This window comes from Maylandia zebra, linkage group LG23 (assembly GCF_041146795.1).
Source record: "Maylandia zebra isolate NMK-2024a linkage group LG23, Mzebra_GT3a, whole genome shotgun sequence".
NCBI lineage: Eukaryota > Metazoa > Chordata > Actinopteri > Cichliformes > Cichlidae > Maylandia > Maylandia zebra.
Window position 1 is genome coordinate 28,816,729 of NC_135188.1, and position 14,751 is coordinate 28,831,479.

Genomic DNA, 14,751 nt, shown 5'->3' on the forward strand with positions numbered 1-14,751 from the left:
GGGTGCAGTAAGGAGTGTATGTGATGTGTGTGTGAGCATGCGCGTGAAGGAAACGCGGGGAGCGAAAGAGAAAAATAGAGAGAGTGTGTCATGGGTAGAGAGGGCGACCGGGAGCAGCGTTCTAACGGGCTACAGGCTATGCAGTGTGTTGTCGAAGTGTGCAGTACTGTTATTAAAGCCTCATCTCTTCAGTACTCTCCGGTGCCTCGGCTGATTTCTGTCTGTCTCACTACTCCACAAAAGTGAAGGGAGTTAACCCCGAAGGAGGACAAACTTCGGCCCTGGAGGAAGCATCTCCCCTCGCGTCTCCCGACCACGGTCAGGGGACTGACGGCGAGGAATGGTTAACAATGGTATAAAATCACAGCGATCACTCAGTAGCACTTACACCCACAACAATGAAACGCTTTGAAAGACATGATCACAGAACCTCCATTGTACCCCGTCACCCCATCACAAACCGTTCCACTGATAACGCTGTATCCACTCCTCTTCGATTAACCCTGGAAGACCTGGAGAAGGAAAATGCACAGGTCTGAAAGGTCTTTCTTGACTTCAGCTCAGCCTTCAACACGATAATCCCTCAGCATCTGATCACCAAACTAGGCCGAGTTGGACTGAATCACCCCCTTGGAAAAATGGACACTGGTCTTTCAGACGGATAGACCTCAATTTGAGCAGAGAGTACATAAGAAATCAAGCACCATTTCATTATGTACAGGCTCTACAAAGGGACATGTCACGAATCCCCCGTTTTCACCATGATGACCCACCTCTGTGGTGAAAAGTACAGTAATCACTACATCACAAATTACGTGGATGACACAAAAGTGGAACATCTCATCAAAGACAGCAATGACAGAGACTACAGGAGGAGGTGAGACTTTTTGCAGAATGGAACCTGTTTTTTTTTTGGGTTTTTTTGTTTTTTAATCTGGTGTTCAAAAGCAGCCCATGCACAGCCCGATCTACATAACTGACATTGCTGTGGAGATAGTCGAGTATGTGACCAACAATCTAACCAGGAGCCTGCACATCTCCTCACCAGCTCCTGCATTTTCCTCAGAGGTTAAAAATAACTCATCTTAACCCATCTGTCATCACCACTTTCTACTGAGGCACCACATAGAATGTGCAGCACACTGTCTGTGTCTCTGTGGTATGAGAGTAACGGTGTCTCAGACAGAAAGGCAGATTGCTGAGAAGATTGTTGGGGTCTTACTGCCACCTGTTGGGGGCTTAGTGCAACAACGCTGCCTGACAAGGCCAAAAAGGATCACGAGGGACATTGCTCATCCCCGTCACAGACTATTCTCCTCCCTTCAGGCAAAAAGTATCACAGCCTGGAAATCAGATCATTAACAGCTTGACAGTTAAATTCAAATGCACATCATAAATAGATGGAAAATACAATAGCTGAGCACACGTAAGCCATACAGATTGTTTTCGTGCATATATATATATATATATATATATATATATATATATATATATATATATATATATATTTTTTTTTTTATTTAATGTTCTTATTCAGTGCTATACCATCTTTTTTTATTACTTTATTTCATTATTCATTGTTTAACAGAAAGTTATACTATAGTCTTTTAACGTGGTTCTGTTTTGATTGTGAGATTTTTTGTGTTTTTGTGTGCTCATAATGACAATAAAGGAATCCAGACCTTTGTCAGCATTGGATTTATAGCTACACCAGTAACTAGAAGGAACAGTACGAAATAGTGGATGCTTTGGAAACTTTTATGATATGAAGTGATGTTCTCACTCTTTCTCAAGTGTAAGTCACTCTGAGGTAAACTATATTGCCAAAAGTATTCACCGAGCCATCCAAATCACTCAGTTCAGGTGTTCACATCACTTCCATGTTTAAAATCAAGCACCTACACATGCCTAGGCATAGCACAAAGTGGTAGAGCATGATGCTCACAGAGGTCGCCAACTTTCTGCAGAGTCAATCACTAAAGACCTTCAAGCTTCATGTGGCCTTCAGATTAGCTCAAGAATAGAGAGCTTCTTGGAATAGGTTTCCATGGAAACAGCTGCATCCAAGCGTGATGCAAAGCGTCGGATGCAGAGGTGTAAAGCACTGCACAACTGGACTCTAGCACAATGGAGATGTATTCTCTGGAGTGATCAATCACATTTCCCCATCTGACAATCCAATGGACCAGTCTGGGTTTGGTGGTTGCCATTGGACCAGTATTTGTCTGACTGCGTTGTGCCAAGTGTAAAGTTTGGTGGAGGGGGGGAATATGGCGTGGGGTTGTTTTTCAGCAGTTAGGCTCGTCCTCTTAGTTCCAGTGAAAGGAACTCTTAATGCTTCAGCATACCAAGACATTTTGGACAATTTCAGACTCCCAACTTAGTGGGAACAGTTTGATGATGGCCCCTTCCTGTGAGTCCTCACCTTAACTTGAAAGAACACCTTTGAGATGAATTAGAGTGGAGACTGTGAGCCATGCTTTCTCATCCAGTCTGTGACCTCACAAACGTGCTTCTAGAGAAAAATTTCCCCAAACACTCCTAAATCTTGCGGAAAGTCTTCCCAAAAGAGTTGAAGCTGTACTAACTGCAAAGGGAGGGCCGACATCATATCAAACCCTATGGATTAAAAAAGGGATGTCACTCAAGTTCAAATGTCTGTAAAGGCAGACAAGTGAATGCTTTTGGCAATAGAATGTATTAAATGTATTAGTAAAACCAAGTGGTAGACCTCCGCAGGGACAAACATCCTCCACTGCATCCACTAAACATTCAAGGCATGGACATTGAGGCTGTGGACAGCTACAATAAACTGGACTGGACTCATAATTCAGATGCCCTCTACAAGAATAGGCCGGGCAGGCTGTACCTGCTGCGGAGACTCACCTCTTTTGGAGTGAAGGGCCCAGTCCTGAAGACTTTCTAAGACTCTGTGGTGGCCTCAGCCATCTTTTACTGTGTGGCCTGCTGGGGCGGCAGCATCTCTGCTCAGGACAGGAAGAGACTGAACAGGCTTATCCGGAGGGCCAACTCTGTTCTAGGATGCCCTCTGGACTCAGTGGAGGTGGTGAGTGACATCACCACCCCATGCAGGAGACTGCACTGAACAGCTGAACAGCACTGAACAGCTCCTTCAGTGGCTGCGGCACCCACGATGTGGGACGGAGAGATTCCACAGGTCTTTCCTCCCCACTGCTGTCAGACTCCACAACAAAGACTTCGCAGCTGACCAAACACACACATCCACACATGTGCAATTTCATTAAGTGCAATTCTCTTTTTCTGACAGCATTGTATTTTATTCTGTTGTATATAGTATTTTATTCTATTCTATTGTGTATCTTATTATCTTATCCTATTCCAGTGTTTATTCTTAATTTTTGCTACTGTGACCTTGCACTGTCCACTTTCTGCTGTAACAAAACATATTTCTCAAGTGTGTGACTAAGTTAATGTATCTTACCTTATCTTATTATGGGTTTGGATTTTGACTGCCAAGAAACAAACAAAAAGTTTTGGGCTTTTCTTGCACCACAGTTAAAGTGGAGGGAGGACAAAAACAGCAATACTGTTGTTAATGTCTTCAACTACTTCAAACAACATTAACTTTGTTCTTGTCATACTGGAGCTGGAAACCCATTTGATACTAAAATCAAAGCTGTACCAACCAATATCAAGCCTCCACCCATGACTTCAGTGTTGCCAGCACGTTAACAACCATTACTATCCAACCTACAGATGGCTAGATCTACATCTCTATCCACATTTGTTATATTATTGTACTCAACAAATAGCAGTGGATGCATGTCTGATATTCACTCAGGTGGGACTACTTTTGATTTTAGAACATGACACATGGGAGAAACGTGACCTACATCAAATTGTTTATTTATTTTTGGTAGAATAAGTAGGCCTGATAGATTTCAGATTTGTAGTCTAATCACATCTATGGTTGTAAGGTGTAAATGAGATACAGAATTGTGCACTGAAAACATGGTACCACAGGTATTTGTGCAAACAACATGGAATTCCTATAACGGAGGAGGTAACACACATTTCTTGAATTCTCTCTGAACGTCTGGGCAGAACGTTCTGCCCAGACGTTGGGGATCCCCATTGTCATTGGGGATTGACCTTGGACCTCAGCATTATCAGCACCACACTCTAACCATCTGAGGTAGCAGGCCAACTGGATCAGGACTTAAACACTTACAAGAAAAACCACAAACATTTTTGTGTACTACATTCAGTTTTACTTACCTTGTCTCCTCAATCTGATTTAGTTTAAGTGTGTTCCTCAGCTGTGTCTTCAGCCATCAGTGTCTGTGTATTTAAAGCCTCAGTTTACCTTAACTCTCTGTTGTGTTGTGCTGCTGATTCTGTTTTCCACTGTTGTTTCTCTGTTTGGATTTATGGGCTTTGTTTTATGGCTGCACTTGGCCTTTTCTGATGCCCCTGAGTAAAGGTTTATTTTCTGTTTATTAGCTCTGTCACACCAGTCTGGATTTGGGTCCTCATTCACACATCATATGACCTCAATATAAAACCCCTAAGTGAAAACAGCCCTGATGTGGTGTTCATTTAAATGAAAGAGTGGGTTTGTAAGCATTTAGTTTTGCTATAAGAATCCCTTAAAAAAAACGATATATATATGTTTAGACAGCAGACAATATAACAGCCAAACACACATATAGTTCCTATATACCGTAGTCTCATAGCCCAGTTACACATTAAGTAAATAGGCAAACTTTAACATTATAATGCGCATGAAAGCAGACTTTAAGTGGTCTGATAGAAACATGTATGTGTAAATCACATCTTTTAGCACCAATCCTAGCAGATTCACATGCATGGAGAGTGAGACAAACAAACTGTTAACAGATAGGTAGTGGCTAATGACGATGTCTATCTAAGAATAGGGGCTTACAATTGTAGTACTGGCATGTATGCCACAACTCCGGGAGTGGTGTGCTAATGACCAGTTGTGGATCTTGGCACCTCTCAAAGGGCCCAACATTGTACTAAACTGGCCATTTGGTACTGGATGTTTATAAACTGTAGTTAAAAGAAGAGGGGATGTTAAATAGTAGGAAAGTTTGTTGATGAGTTACTGCCATCACATTCAGAATGACCTTTTTTTCCCCATTAAATGCTACGTTTTCTCAGTTTAAACATTTGATATGTTTTCTATAGATTTATGGGATTTTGAAATTATTGCATTCTTTTCTTTTTACTTCTATTAAACCTTTCAGGAATTGGGATGGGAGTTATCATCAAAACGGACTAAAAGTGTCATCATTTTTTATAAAAAAAAATGCCTTTTGACTGATGAACTGCACTATACGATGATGCTATCGCTCATCTGTATGCATTATTAAATTGCTGAAGTAGAGTGAAGTAGAGCTTTTTCTACTTACCACTGCAAAATCCCTTCCCAGTCTGATAATGTTGGCCAGTGGTGCTTAAAGCAGACATGATCCCTCCAGTGCGTCTCTCAGTGTCAGGTTTTATGAGATGATTAATGACTGAGAGAAGAATGAAAAGTTCTACAACACAAAGTACGGGGTAGTTTGATCTGATTAGGCTTCCAACAATGATTTTATTAAAACGATCTAAAAATTAAAAATGACTCTTCGGTGAACTGCTGACAACTTAGATCTGAATGATAACATAAGCATAAAATGGCAATCCTCAAATACTTCAGAACTGCACTTACAGTGTTGTAGCTGATTACAGTTTTTTCTGAATGCTTAAACTCTAACTGTGATTCCTGTAGCACAATTCCTAAAACTATTCAGACTTATAGCAAAACCACTCACTGAGTTTGCAAAACCAAAAGCACAAAAACTGCTTTGCACTCAGTTTGCAATTTCGTAACACACACTTTGCAAAACTGTAGGCACAATTCACTGCACAACACTCAATTTCCAAATTTCCAACACACTCCTAGCAAAAGTATACACATGTATGGCTATCATTAACACTAATTTGCCAACTGTCTGGCACACTTTCACATGTCAAAACTTTTTTAGATAATTCGTTCACTTTGCAATCAGCCTAAGCACTATAATACAGGTAAGCTGTGTGTGCGGAGTACAATGGAGGGAGCAGAAAGAGTGAGAAGTAGAGGAGGCCGAGGAAGAGGACGTGGAGGTGAAGAAGTAGGATGAAGAGGACGACAAGGACTTGTGACTTGTGTCTTCATGTGACATGTGTTTATGGTACTGGAATATGGTGGCTACATTTAGTAAATGTGTTTAGACTACTGGTCATTTGGGTTACAGGATTGGCTTTTGTGTTTTAACATTTGAGAAAAACTGTAATGATAGCCATACATGTGTATACTTTTGCTAGGAGTGTGTTGGAAATTTGGTAATTGAGTGTTGTGCAGTGAATTGTGCCTACAGTTTTGCAAAGTGTGTGTTACAAAATTGCAAACTGAGTGCAAAGCAGTTTTTGTGCTTTTAGTTTTGCAAACTCAGTGAGTGGTTTTGCTATAAGTCTGAATAGTTTTAGAGATTGTGCTACAGGAATCACAGTTAGGGTTTAAGCATTCAGAAAAAACTGTAATACAGGTAAGCTGTGTGTGCGGAATACAATGGAGGGAGCAGAAAGAGTGAGAAGTAGAGGAGGCCGAGGAAGAGGACGTGGAGGTGAAGAAGTAGGATGAAGAGGACGACAAGGACAAGGAGGAGCAAGAGGAAGATGAGGAGGGGGCAGAGGAAGCATGTTCACTGCAGACCACGTAACCCATATAGTCATTATGGCGATTGCAAATAATCCTATACTTGGAAATAAACACTTGTGTTTGTTTTGATGTGTTTGAATAAACACCAGTACTTGAAGTTTGGATCCCTCTATGCTTATGGATCTATGACAGAAGTATGAGCTCAAACTGACATAGCCTACCTTGTGCACAGGGAAGGCAAACGCCAGATGTGTTTTGTATTCATACCATCAGTGTGCAGTTGGCGCATTGTGTGCTTAGTAGATGATGGCGTGTGTGTACTGTTTGATACGGAAACACCATTTTTACGAAGGTGTGAAGAGTTAATCTAGCTGTGTTTGCTTTTGCAAGAGAACTACAATGTTTTGATTATTGGGTGACAGGTTTTCTTATTTGTGTGAAGAGTTTTGCAAAACTAGCCAATAGTTGCAAAAAAAGGGCTTAAGCAATCAGAAAAAACTGTAAATGTACCTGGCTTCACTCCACCACTGGGAGAGATTCCACTGTCTGAACACGCTTGTGATGCATCAGCATCCATCAGGTGAAGCTGTAGAATGTGTCTTAGTGACAATACCTGGCACTTTAAAACATTGTTACCACAATATCAGTCGATGAATCAAGTTGTATGTGTAGAACATTGTTCAAGTGCAGTTTACAAGAACAGGTATGTAAAATGGTGTGCTCCCTTACTCACACAGGATCACCAGGTGGCTCCACATGTTTGATCTGGACAGTTCTTATGCCAGATGTCCTTCCTGACACAACCCTGAAGGCATTTGTGTCTTTTTTCCCTTGTTAGATGAAGGTGAAAAATAGTACTACATGCAGCCACCCAAGAGAAAAATGATGAAAATTGCTCAAAGTTGTGATTATAATTATTAGTAAAATTTAATGACAGTATAACTAACATTGAAATGTAGTTTCTAGTAATAAACCAGCATAAACTCATTGAATACAAACCTGCTCTATGAATTACATTTACAAACAGTATTAGTATTAGCTTATACTTTATTTGCAAACGAAACAAATTATAAAAACCATCTAATCCATCCCAATATTGCCTTGTGTATTTAGTCCCAGCCATAGAGCTTGGAAAGCTGGTGAGTAAACAGCTAACAGAGCGTTTTACTCATGATTATACAGGAGAAAGGTCAAGAGTCAGATGTAGCCTGATGGGAAAATTAAGGGACTGAATGTCATGAATCGCCGTGCGGCAGGCAGGAGTAGGACCCAAAATGCAGGACTCACAGGCACGAGGGGATGAACTCAAAACTCAGCTTTATTTGCCGGCAGAACCAAATATACAAACTTAAACTAAACTGGGAGACCAAACTAAGAACTCACAGAGAGCCACAGGGAGATCCACACACGGCATGAGGGACGACGTCACACTGAACAGAGGGAGACGCAGACAGAAATACACAGAGGGTTAACGAGGGAAGTGGGAACACACGGGGAACACAGGTGACACTGATAATCATAACGAGACAGGGCGGGGTGAACTGAACACTGACGGGAGAGGTGAAACAGGAAGTACAGGAGGAGAGAGAGCACGAGTAGAACCCCAACGTAACAGGCAGGGGAGACAGGGAATAAACACGAAAGGGGACGAGGGCTCATAAATACATAGAGGGTACACAGGGGGAAGAGAGAGCACGGGGAGAACTTAGACATAATGGGCAGGGGAAGCATGGAATAAAATACAAACATACAAGGAAACTAAGAACGCTGGGCCAACATGGCCCAGGACCATGACACTGAATATAAAAAAATACAAAACATATAAGGACTCATAGGAGCTGCCACATTATGGAGCGGAAAAAATTAAACAAAACAAAAAATTAAATCAGTAAATCAGTGTGTAAATAAATCAATAAACAAAGATCATCACTGCCGGTGTTCTTAATAGAGATGCGAAGTTAAAAAACAGAATCTGACAGGTTAAGCGATGGTTGACAGAATAAGAAATAAGAAATAAGAAAGGGCTTTTCCTGCTTTGTATCCTTTTTTATTTATTTATTTATTTTTTATTGTTATTATTTTCCCCTTGATGGCTCAAAAATGTATTCATAAGAAAATAAAACATTGCTTTGGTTTATAATGTGGCAAGCCAAAAAGGTGTTTTAGGGTATGCTAAATAGCAATTGAGAATATAATTGTATTTATCTATTTTTTAACATGGAACAATTCCTCTCAGTAGGTTTGCTAAAACAAAGATTATTCAAGCTTACAATATATAATTTAAGTATAAAAATATACATGAATTTATATATATATATATATATATATATATATATATATATATATATATATATATATACATATATGTGTGTGTGTGTGTGTATCACGTTACTAAAAGCGGAGATTCCAACACCTTGGCCATATTCAGTTTAAGCAGATTTCATTGTTGAATTTAATAGAAAGATCTTGAAGTTTCTGTGACTGTAGGCAAACTGAAAGACTTTAGGGGTCTGTCAGCACAGCAGCAGTTCCTTGTTAACACATAGACCATGTTAACACACCTAACTATTAGGCTAGTTATGGTTGGTAAGTTATGGTCAATTGACAGGTGACCTTCCAGCTTCACTCAGCTCGATACCAGTTCAAGTCACCTCTCCACATTCTCTCTCTAGATTGGCGACAGTAAAGAGAGATCAAACTGACATGGAGGTACGACAGACAAAACAGAGAAATACTGAGATACACCAGTTATTGCTTTCATATTGGTTATTTGAGCTATTTGGAATCGCAGAAGCTAATGGCTGAGCTCATAATCAACTGGACATATGGATACTTAAGTTTGCAATGATCATTGTTGAGCAAATTCTAGTTTGTGGTTAAATGTAGCTTTTTCATTGAATAATAGCATTATAATCGTGAAGGTATTAGGAAGTTATTCCCTTCCTGAATAATGCTTATTTATGAATGTGATTCTTTATGTGATAGTAAGATTATATGTTTTACTATAAAAGTAAATTCTGAATGTACTATTTTTGTTTGTAAAGGAAATGTGAGCATCTTTTCTTATGTTGTATTATTACTTTACCTGACCTTTTTGTTTGATTACAATCATGTAGCTTATCAAGTCTCTCGGTGACTGTTTCCACAGCAACAGCACAGTATTTGCAGGAGTTTTTCAGGAGAAGCCATTTATTTTCTCCTTCTTCTTGGTTTTATGGACTCCTGAGTACTCTGTAATAATGACCACTGATTGAAAAGAGGGAATAAAAGGAGCCAGTCCAGACAGAACAAATGTAGTGTCTTGTGCTGCGGTGGCCTTGGAGTCCTCCTCTGACACATTTGAAGCAGATGGATGGTAAATCAGACGCTCTACTTTATATAACGACTTTTTGACTTTTTGACTTTGGTTCATGTTGACATGACAACATCATGCAGTTGCTGTAGATTTGTTGGCTGTACACCCATGATGAGAATCTCATGGGTGTACACAGTCTCACCACATCCCAAAGCTGGTTTATTTGACTGAGATCTGGTGACTCTGTTGGTCATTTACAGTGAACTCATCTTCATGTTCAAGAAACCAGTTTGAGTTGATCTCAGCTTTGTGACATAGTGTGTTAGTCTGCTGGAACACTGTGGTCATAAAGGATGGACATGGTCAGCAAAAATACTTAACTAGGCTGTGGTATTTAAATGATGCTTATTTAGTAATAAAGGGCCCAAAGTGTGCCAAGAATATATCCCCCACACCGTTACACCGCTAGCAGCTTGAACTGTTGATACAAGCAGAATAAATCTGTTTACAGCACATTCTGACTCTACCATCTGAATGTTGAAGCAGAAATTGAGACTCAGGCGACATTTTTCAAATCTTCTCTAAGTCCCTTAGTTTCCTGTTTAGTCTACAGGAGTGTGGTCTTCTGTGGCATTTGAGATGCTCTTCTGTATACCTTAGTTGTAACGAGCTGCTTATTTGAGTTACTGTTGCATACAGCACCTATCAGCTTAAAGAAGTCAGCCCATTCGCCTCTGACCTCTGTCATCAATAAAGCAATTTCTCCCACAAACTTGCTGCTCAATGGTTATTTTCAGGCCATTCTCTGTGGTCTGAAACCCTAGAGATGGCTGTTTATAAAATACAACCATGCCACATTTAAAGTCGCTTAATTGAACTTTCTTCTTCGTTCTGATGCTCAGATTGAGCTTCAGCAGCTCATCTTGACCACATCTACATGCCTAAATGTATTGAGTTGCTGCCATGTGATTGGCTGATTATATATTTGGGTTAAGAGGAGTTAAACAGACGTACCTACAGTGGTACTGAATATGGTGTCGTCTAGGGACGCACCTTGCTCACTGTCACACTAACTTAGCTATCCAGGCTGTCATTCAAATGTGTCTGTAAAAACTGGTCAAGCACTGCTTTGAATTTAAAGCCCAAAGCCCAAATTCTTATTGAAATATTGATCAGTGAATGGAAGTTTACCAAAATAAAAGAGAGATGGAGCGAGTGAAAAACAAGCCACAACAACTTAGAACTATTTTTATAAAAGCTCTACAAAACCTACAGCTGCTCACTATGCTTCAGTTAAACAAACATAGTAAATATTCCTCCCAGTTAGATTGTATCGTTATATCACTGCCCTACAGTTCTATGAATCACTCCTGTCTTTATTCTTAGACTTTCTTTTTATAGCAATTCCAACGGTCGGTCACACACACACACACACACACACACACACACACACACACACACACACACACACACACACACACACACACACACACAGACACAGTGCTTGATAACATTATCTAAAGGGCTTGGAGTGTGAGTGCTTTGAGCATGCATGTGTGTGTTTGTGTGCGTGTGTGTGTGTGTGTGTGTTTGTGTGTGTGTTTGTGTGCGTGTGTGCGTGCGTGTGTGTGTGTGTGTGTGTGTGTGTGTGTGTGTGTGTGTGTGTGTGTGTGAGAATAGGTTATACATTGCAGGCTAGGAAATGTGACCTATCTGTGGTGGTGCAGCTGTCGTTCCCGACCTGCAGGAGTTGGGAGTGAAGCAGTGACAAGGGAGAGAAGGAGACAGATAACACGAACCGACTTGAGAACATTAAAGCCTAAAAAGGTTAAGGGTGTCGATTTTAAAAAGCACTTACATTTTCTTTTAATGGTAAAAACACAAGACCGGAAGGCCTGAGTCGTTTGACATTTAGGAAAAAAGGGATCTGTCTCTGTCTCACCTTCACCAGGGTTCAAGCTGTTGAAAGGGACCATGGCCGTGGCTGCTAATGCTACATGATCTAGGGTGGCCTTACACCTACAGCCCGTGCTCGCTGAGGACACTGAGAGACACGGGCTTTAGCAAATGATTTGAGATGAAACATTTTGCTCCATGGATCTTGTTACCTTAACATGGACTTTGCGGGGATGTCCAAAGGGATTCTTGTCGGCTTTGATGGCAAGAGAGAGGTAAGGTGCATTACTTTCTATTATATAGCCTATTTTAGGCGACTCCTTGGATCAGCATATGAAACATCATACATTAACACATGAAAGAAATACGCCAGCTATTCTTTAATTTTGCTTCTCCACTTGCTGTCATCTGGAGTGATCACTACACTTTTTCCTACACAGGCTTATGAAATTCTGCCCTTTAAATGGCAAAAAAATGTCATTTTATTGTCATAATTGAATAATTGAATGAATTTTTCCCTCATTTGATTAGTATTATTATCATTTAGAAAAAAATTGCCAACATTAACTGCAGGTAGGTGAAGGAAACCAAATCACGACCTTTAGCGTCACAGTCCTTTGACAACTTGTACCACTCTTCAAGCTACAGGCTGTTGTTTAGTCTAAGACCCACTAGTGGCATCCAAAAAGGTTCTAAAATTGGTTCTCCCTCCCGGCTACCACAGCTTGACTTCTCTGTGGTTCATCAGTTTCGTGGCACGGGTGCCAAAATGAGAGGACATACAATAATGACATACACATACAGTGACTGCTGAAAGTGTCCCTGCAGTGATTTCTAAGGCAGAATCCTCACTTTTTTTTGGACCTGAAGATCATGAGCATCCAGTATTGATTTTCAGCCTTTGTACAAAGAGATTTTTCCAGCTCTTCTGAATCTTTTGATGATGTTATGTTCTGCAGATGATGAAATATTCACAATCTTTACAGTTTTACATTGAGAAACATGTAAAACTATCATTATTATTATTATTAATAATAATAATGATAAAATAATAATAATATAAACATTATTATTCTCCTCTGCCCGTCTTTACTTAACTTACTTACATTAAACTTATTCATGTTACAAACATGTTACTATGGTAATGTGCCTCCAGCAGCTGCTTGTTAGTTCCACTTATTTTTCCAGGCTTTTGTGTTGCTGCTTCAAAATAAGCTAATATTTTGTATGAAATACTAAAATGTCCCAGTTTAAACATTTCATATGTTTTCTGTTCTCCGCCGTGAATAAAATATGGGTTTTTGAGATTTGCAAATCATTGCACTCTGTTTTTATTTACATTTTTCACATCATCCAATTTTTGGGGGGAATTGGGGTTATAAGGAAAGGTCACAGTTTGGGTTAAAACACATTAACAAGCTCAGTTTTCCCACTAAAGCCCGTAGTAAACCTGGGCTTCTCACAATTTCATAGGCTCTGCTGCAACAATATTCAGGTTTGCACTGAAGACCAGGATGCTTTTTTGTCACTTATAATGACTTTACTTTCACTTGGTATATAGAGACATTACAAAGGGTACAATCAGCCTCTTTTAAGCCATTTTAATAACCAGTTTCAAAATAATACATTTTATACATATTACAGAGTAAAAATATCTCTTTTTTGTTTGTTTATTTGGGTTTTTTTGGCATGTTGGGATCGGTAGATAACTTTGATGTCAGTGTGATAAATATACTCTGTTTTTTTTTCAGTTCCTGGTGCAACATCCCAGCTCAAACCCCCTATGTACTCCCAGTGAGCCCAGAGACATCTAAACTAATGGAGTCTTTCAGAAGAGGCATTCAATAAATGCAGTTCATCTTGATAACCCAGTCAATTGCCAGATAAGAAGTACAGTTAATTAAAAAGTCTTTAAGAAGTCAAGATGGCAGAAAGCCACGGTTCAAGTTCCAGTTCGAACATCCCTTCCAAGAGGGCCAAAATCAGCATTGACCACGTTCCAGAAAATGGGTCTAATATCCAAGAACCAGCAGCTCCGGTTTTTGTGCGTAAGCTCCGTAAAGCAGCAGTGGGAACAGGTTGTGATATCCGACTGAGGGTGTCAGTGCTGGGGCATCCGACACCTTCGCTGGCCTGGTACCGCAACGATGAGCTCTTATCTCCATCGGAAGCCCAGGACTCGGGTGGTCTCTGGATACGAGACTGCCGCACAAGTGATGCTGGCTTGTACACATGCGTGGCAACCAATGAGCTGGGAGAGGCAAGGTGCAGTGCCGTCTTGGCCGTCATGGACCTCGGTGAAGGTAATCACAAGGAGCTTAAACACATTGTTCCTATCAAAAGAAGCCATCATGATGAGGGATTTTAAAGCTTTAATGATATATAACTGATTCAGTAAGACCAACCGGTGATTTGCACAAATACTACACCAATAATCTTGTTAATCTTTATTGTCTTGAAACCTTATCCTACTTATTAAAAGTGCATTTAGACAAAACAACTGTCGACCCAAGTTCCAAGAGCCGAGATTGGGTTTTAAGTTTCATATAGTCAGCCCATCTTCTATGTCTGCAGAGCCTCACTGTGAAACACTTAAAATTAGCTTGTTGCATTCTCTCTGCTGCACAGCTGAACATTACAGAATATATATGCTATACAGTTCTTAACAAATTTATTAGGGTGTCTGGCATGAAAGCACAAAAACACAAATATTTTAGGAATCTGTCAAAAGCCTGTTGAAAACGAAATATTCTTATTTTTTAGGGACGTTGTATATTATTCTTGTATTTTGCACCTGTAACTAAAATCAGAAAACCTCCTGATAGACTGGGGAACATATCCTTCAAGACTTTAAGTAGACTGTCTACACGAA

The 14,751-nt window shown here is 40.1% G+C and overlaps 1 protein-coding gene across 3 annotated transcripts in view; it reads left to right on the forward strand.

Annotated features, from left to right (window-relative positions):
- Positions 1-11,707: 11,707 nt before the first annotated feature.
- Positions 11,708-14,751, forward strand: part of LOC101478469 (striated muscle preferentially expressed protein kinase) — a 63,187-nt gene continuing 60,143 nt past the window's right edge. For 2 of the 3 annotated variants that reach the window (XM_076880394.1, XM_012924690.5), the window contains exons 1-2: positions 11,708-12,154; positions 13,631-14,182. In XM_076880394.1, the coding sequence (XP_076736509.1) occupies positions 13,804-14,182 (379 nt within the window). In that variant the 5' untranslated portion in view covers positions 11,708-12,154; positions 13,631-13,803. The remainder of the gene's footprint in view (positions 12,155-13,630; positions 14,183-14,751) is intronic. The other variant, XM_012924689.5, reaches the window with a different exon arrangement.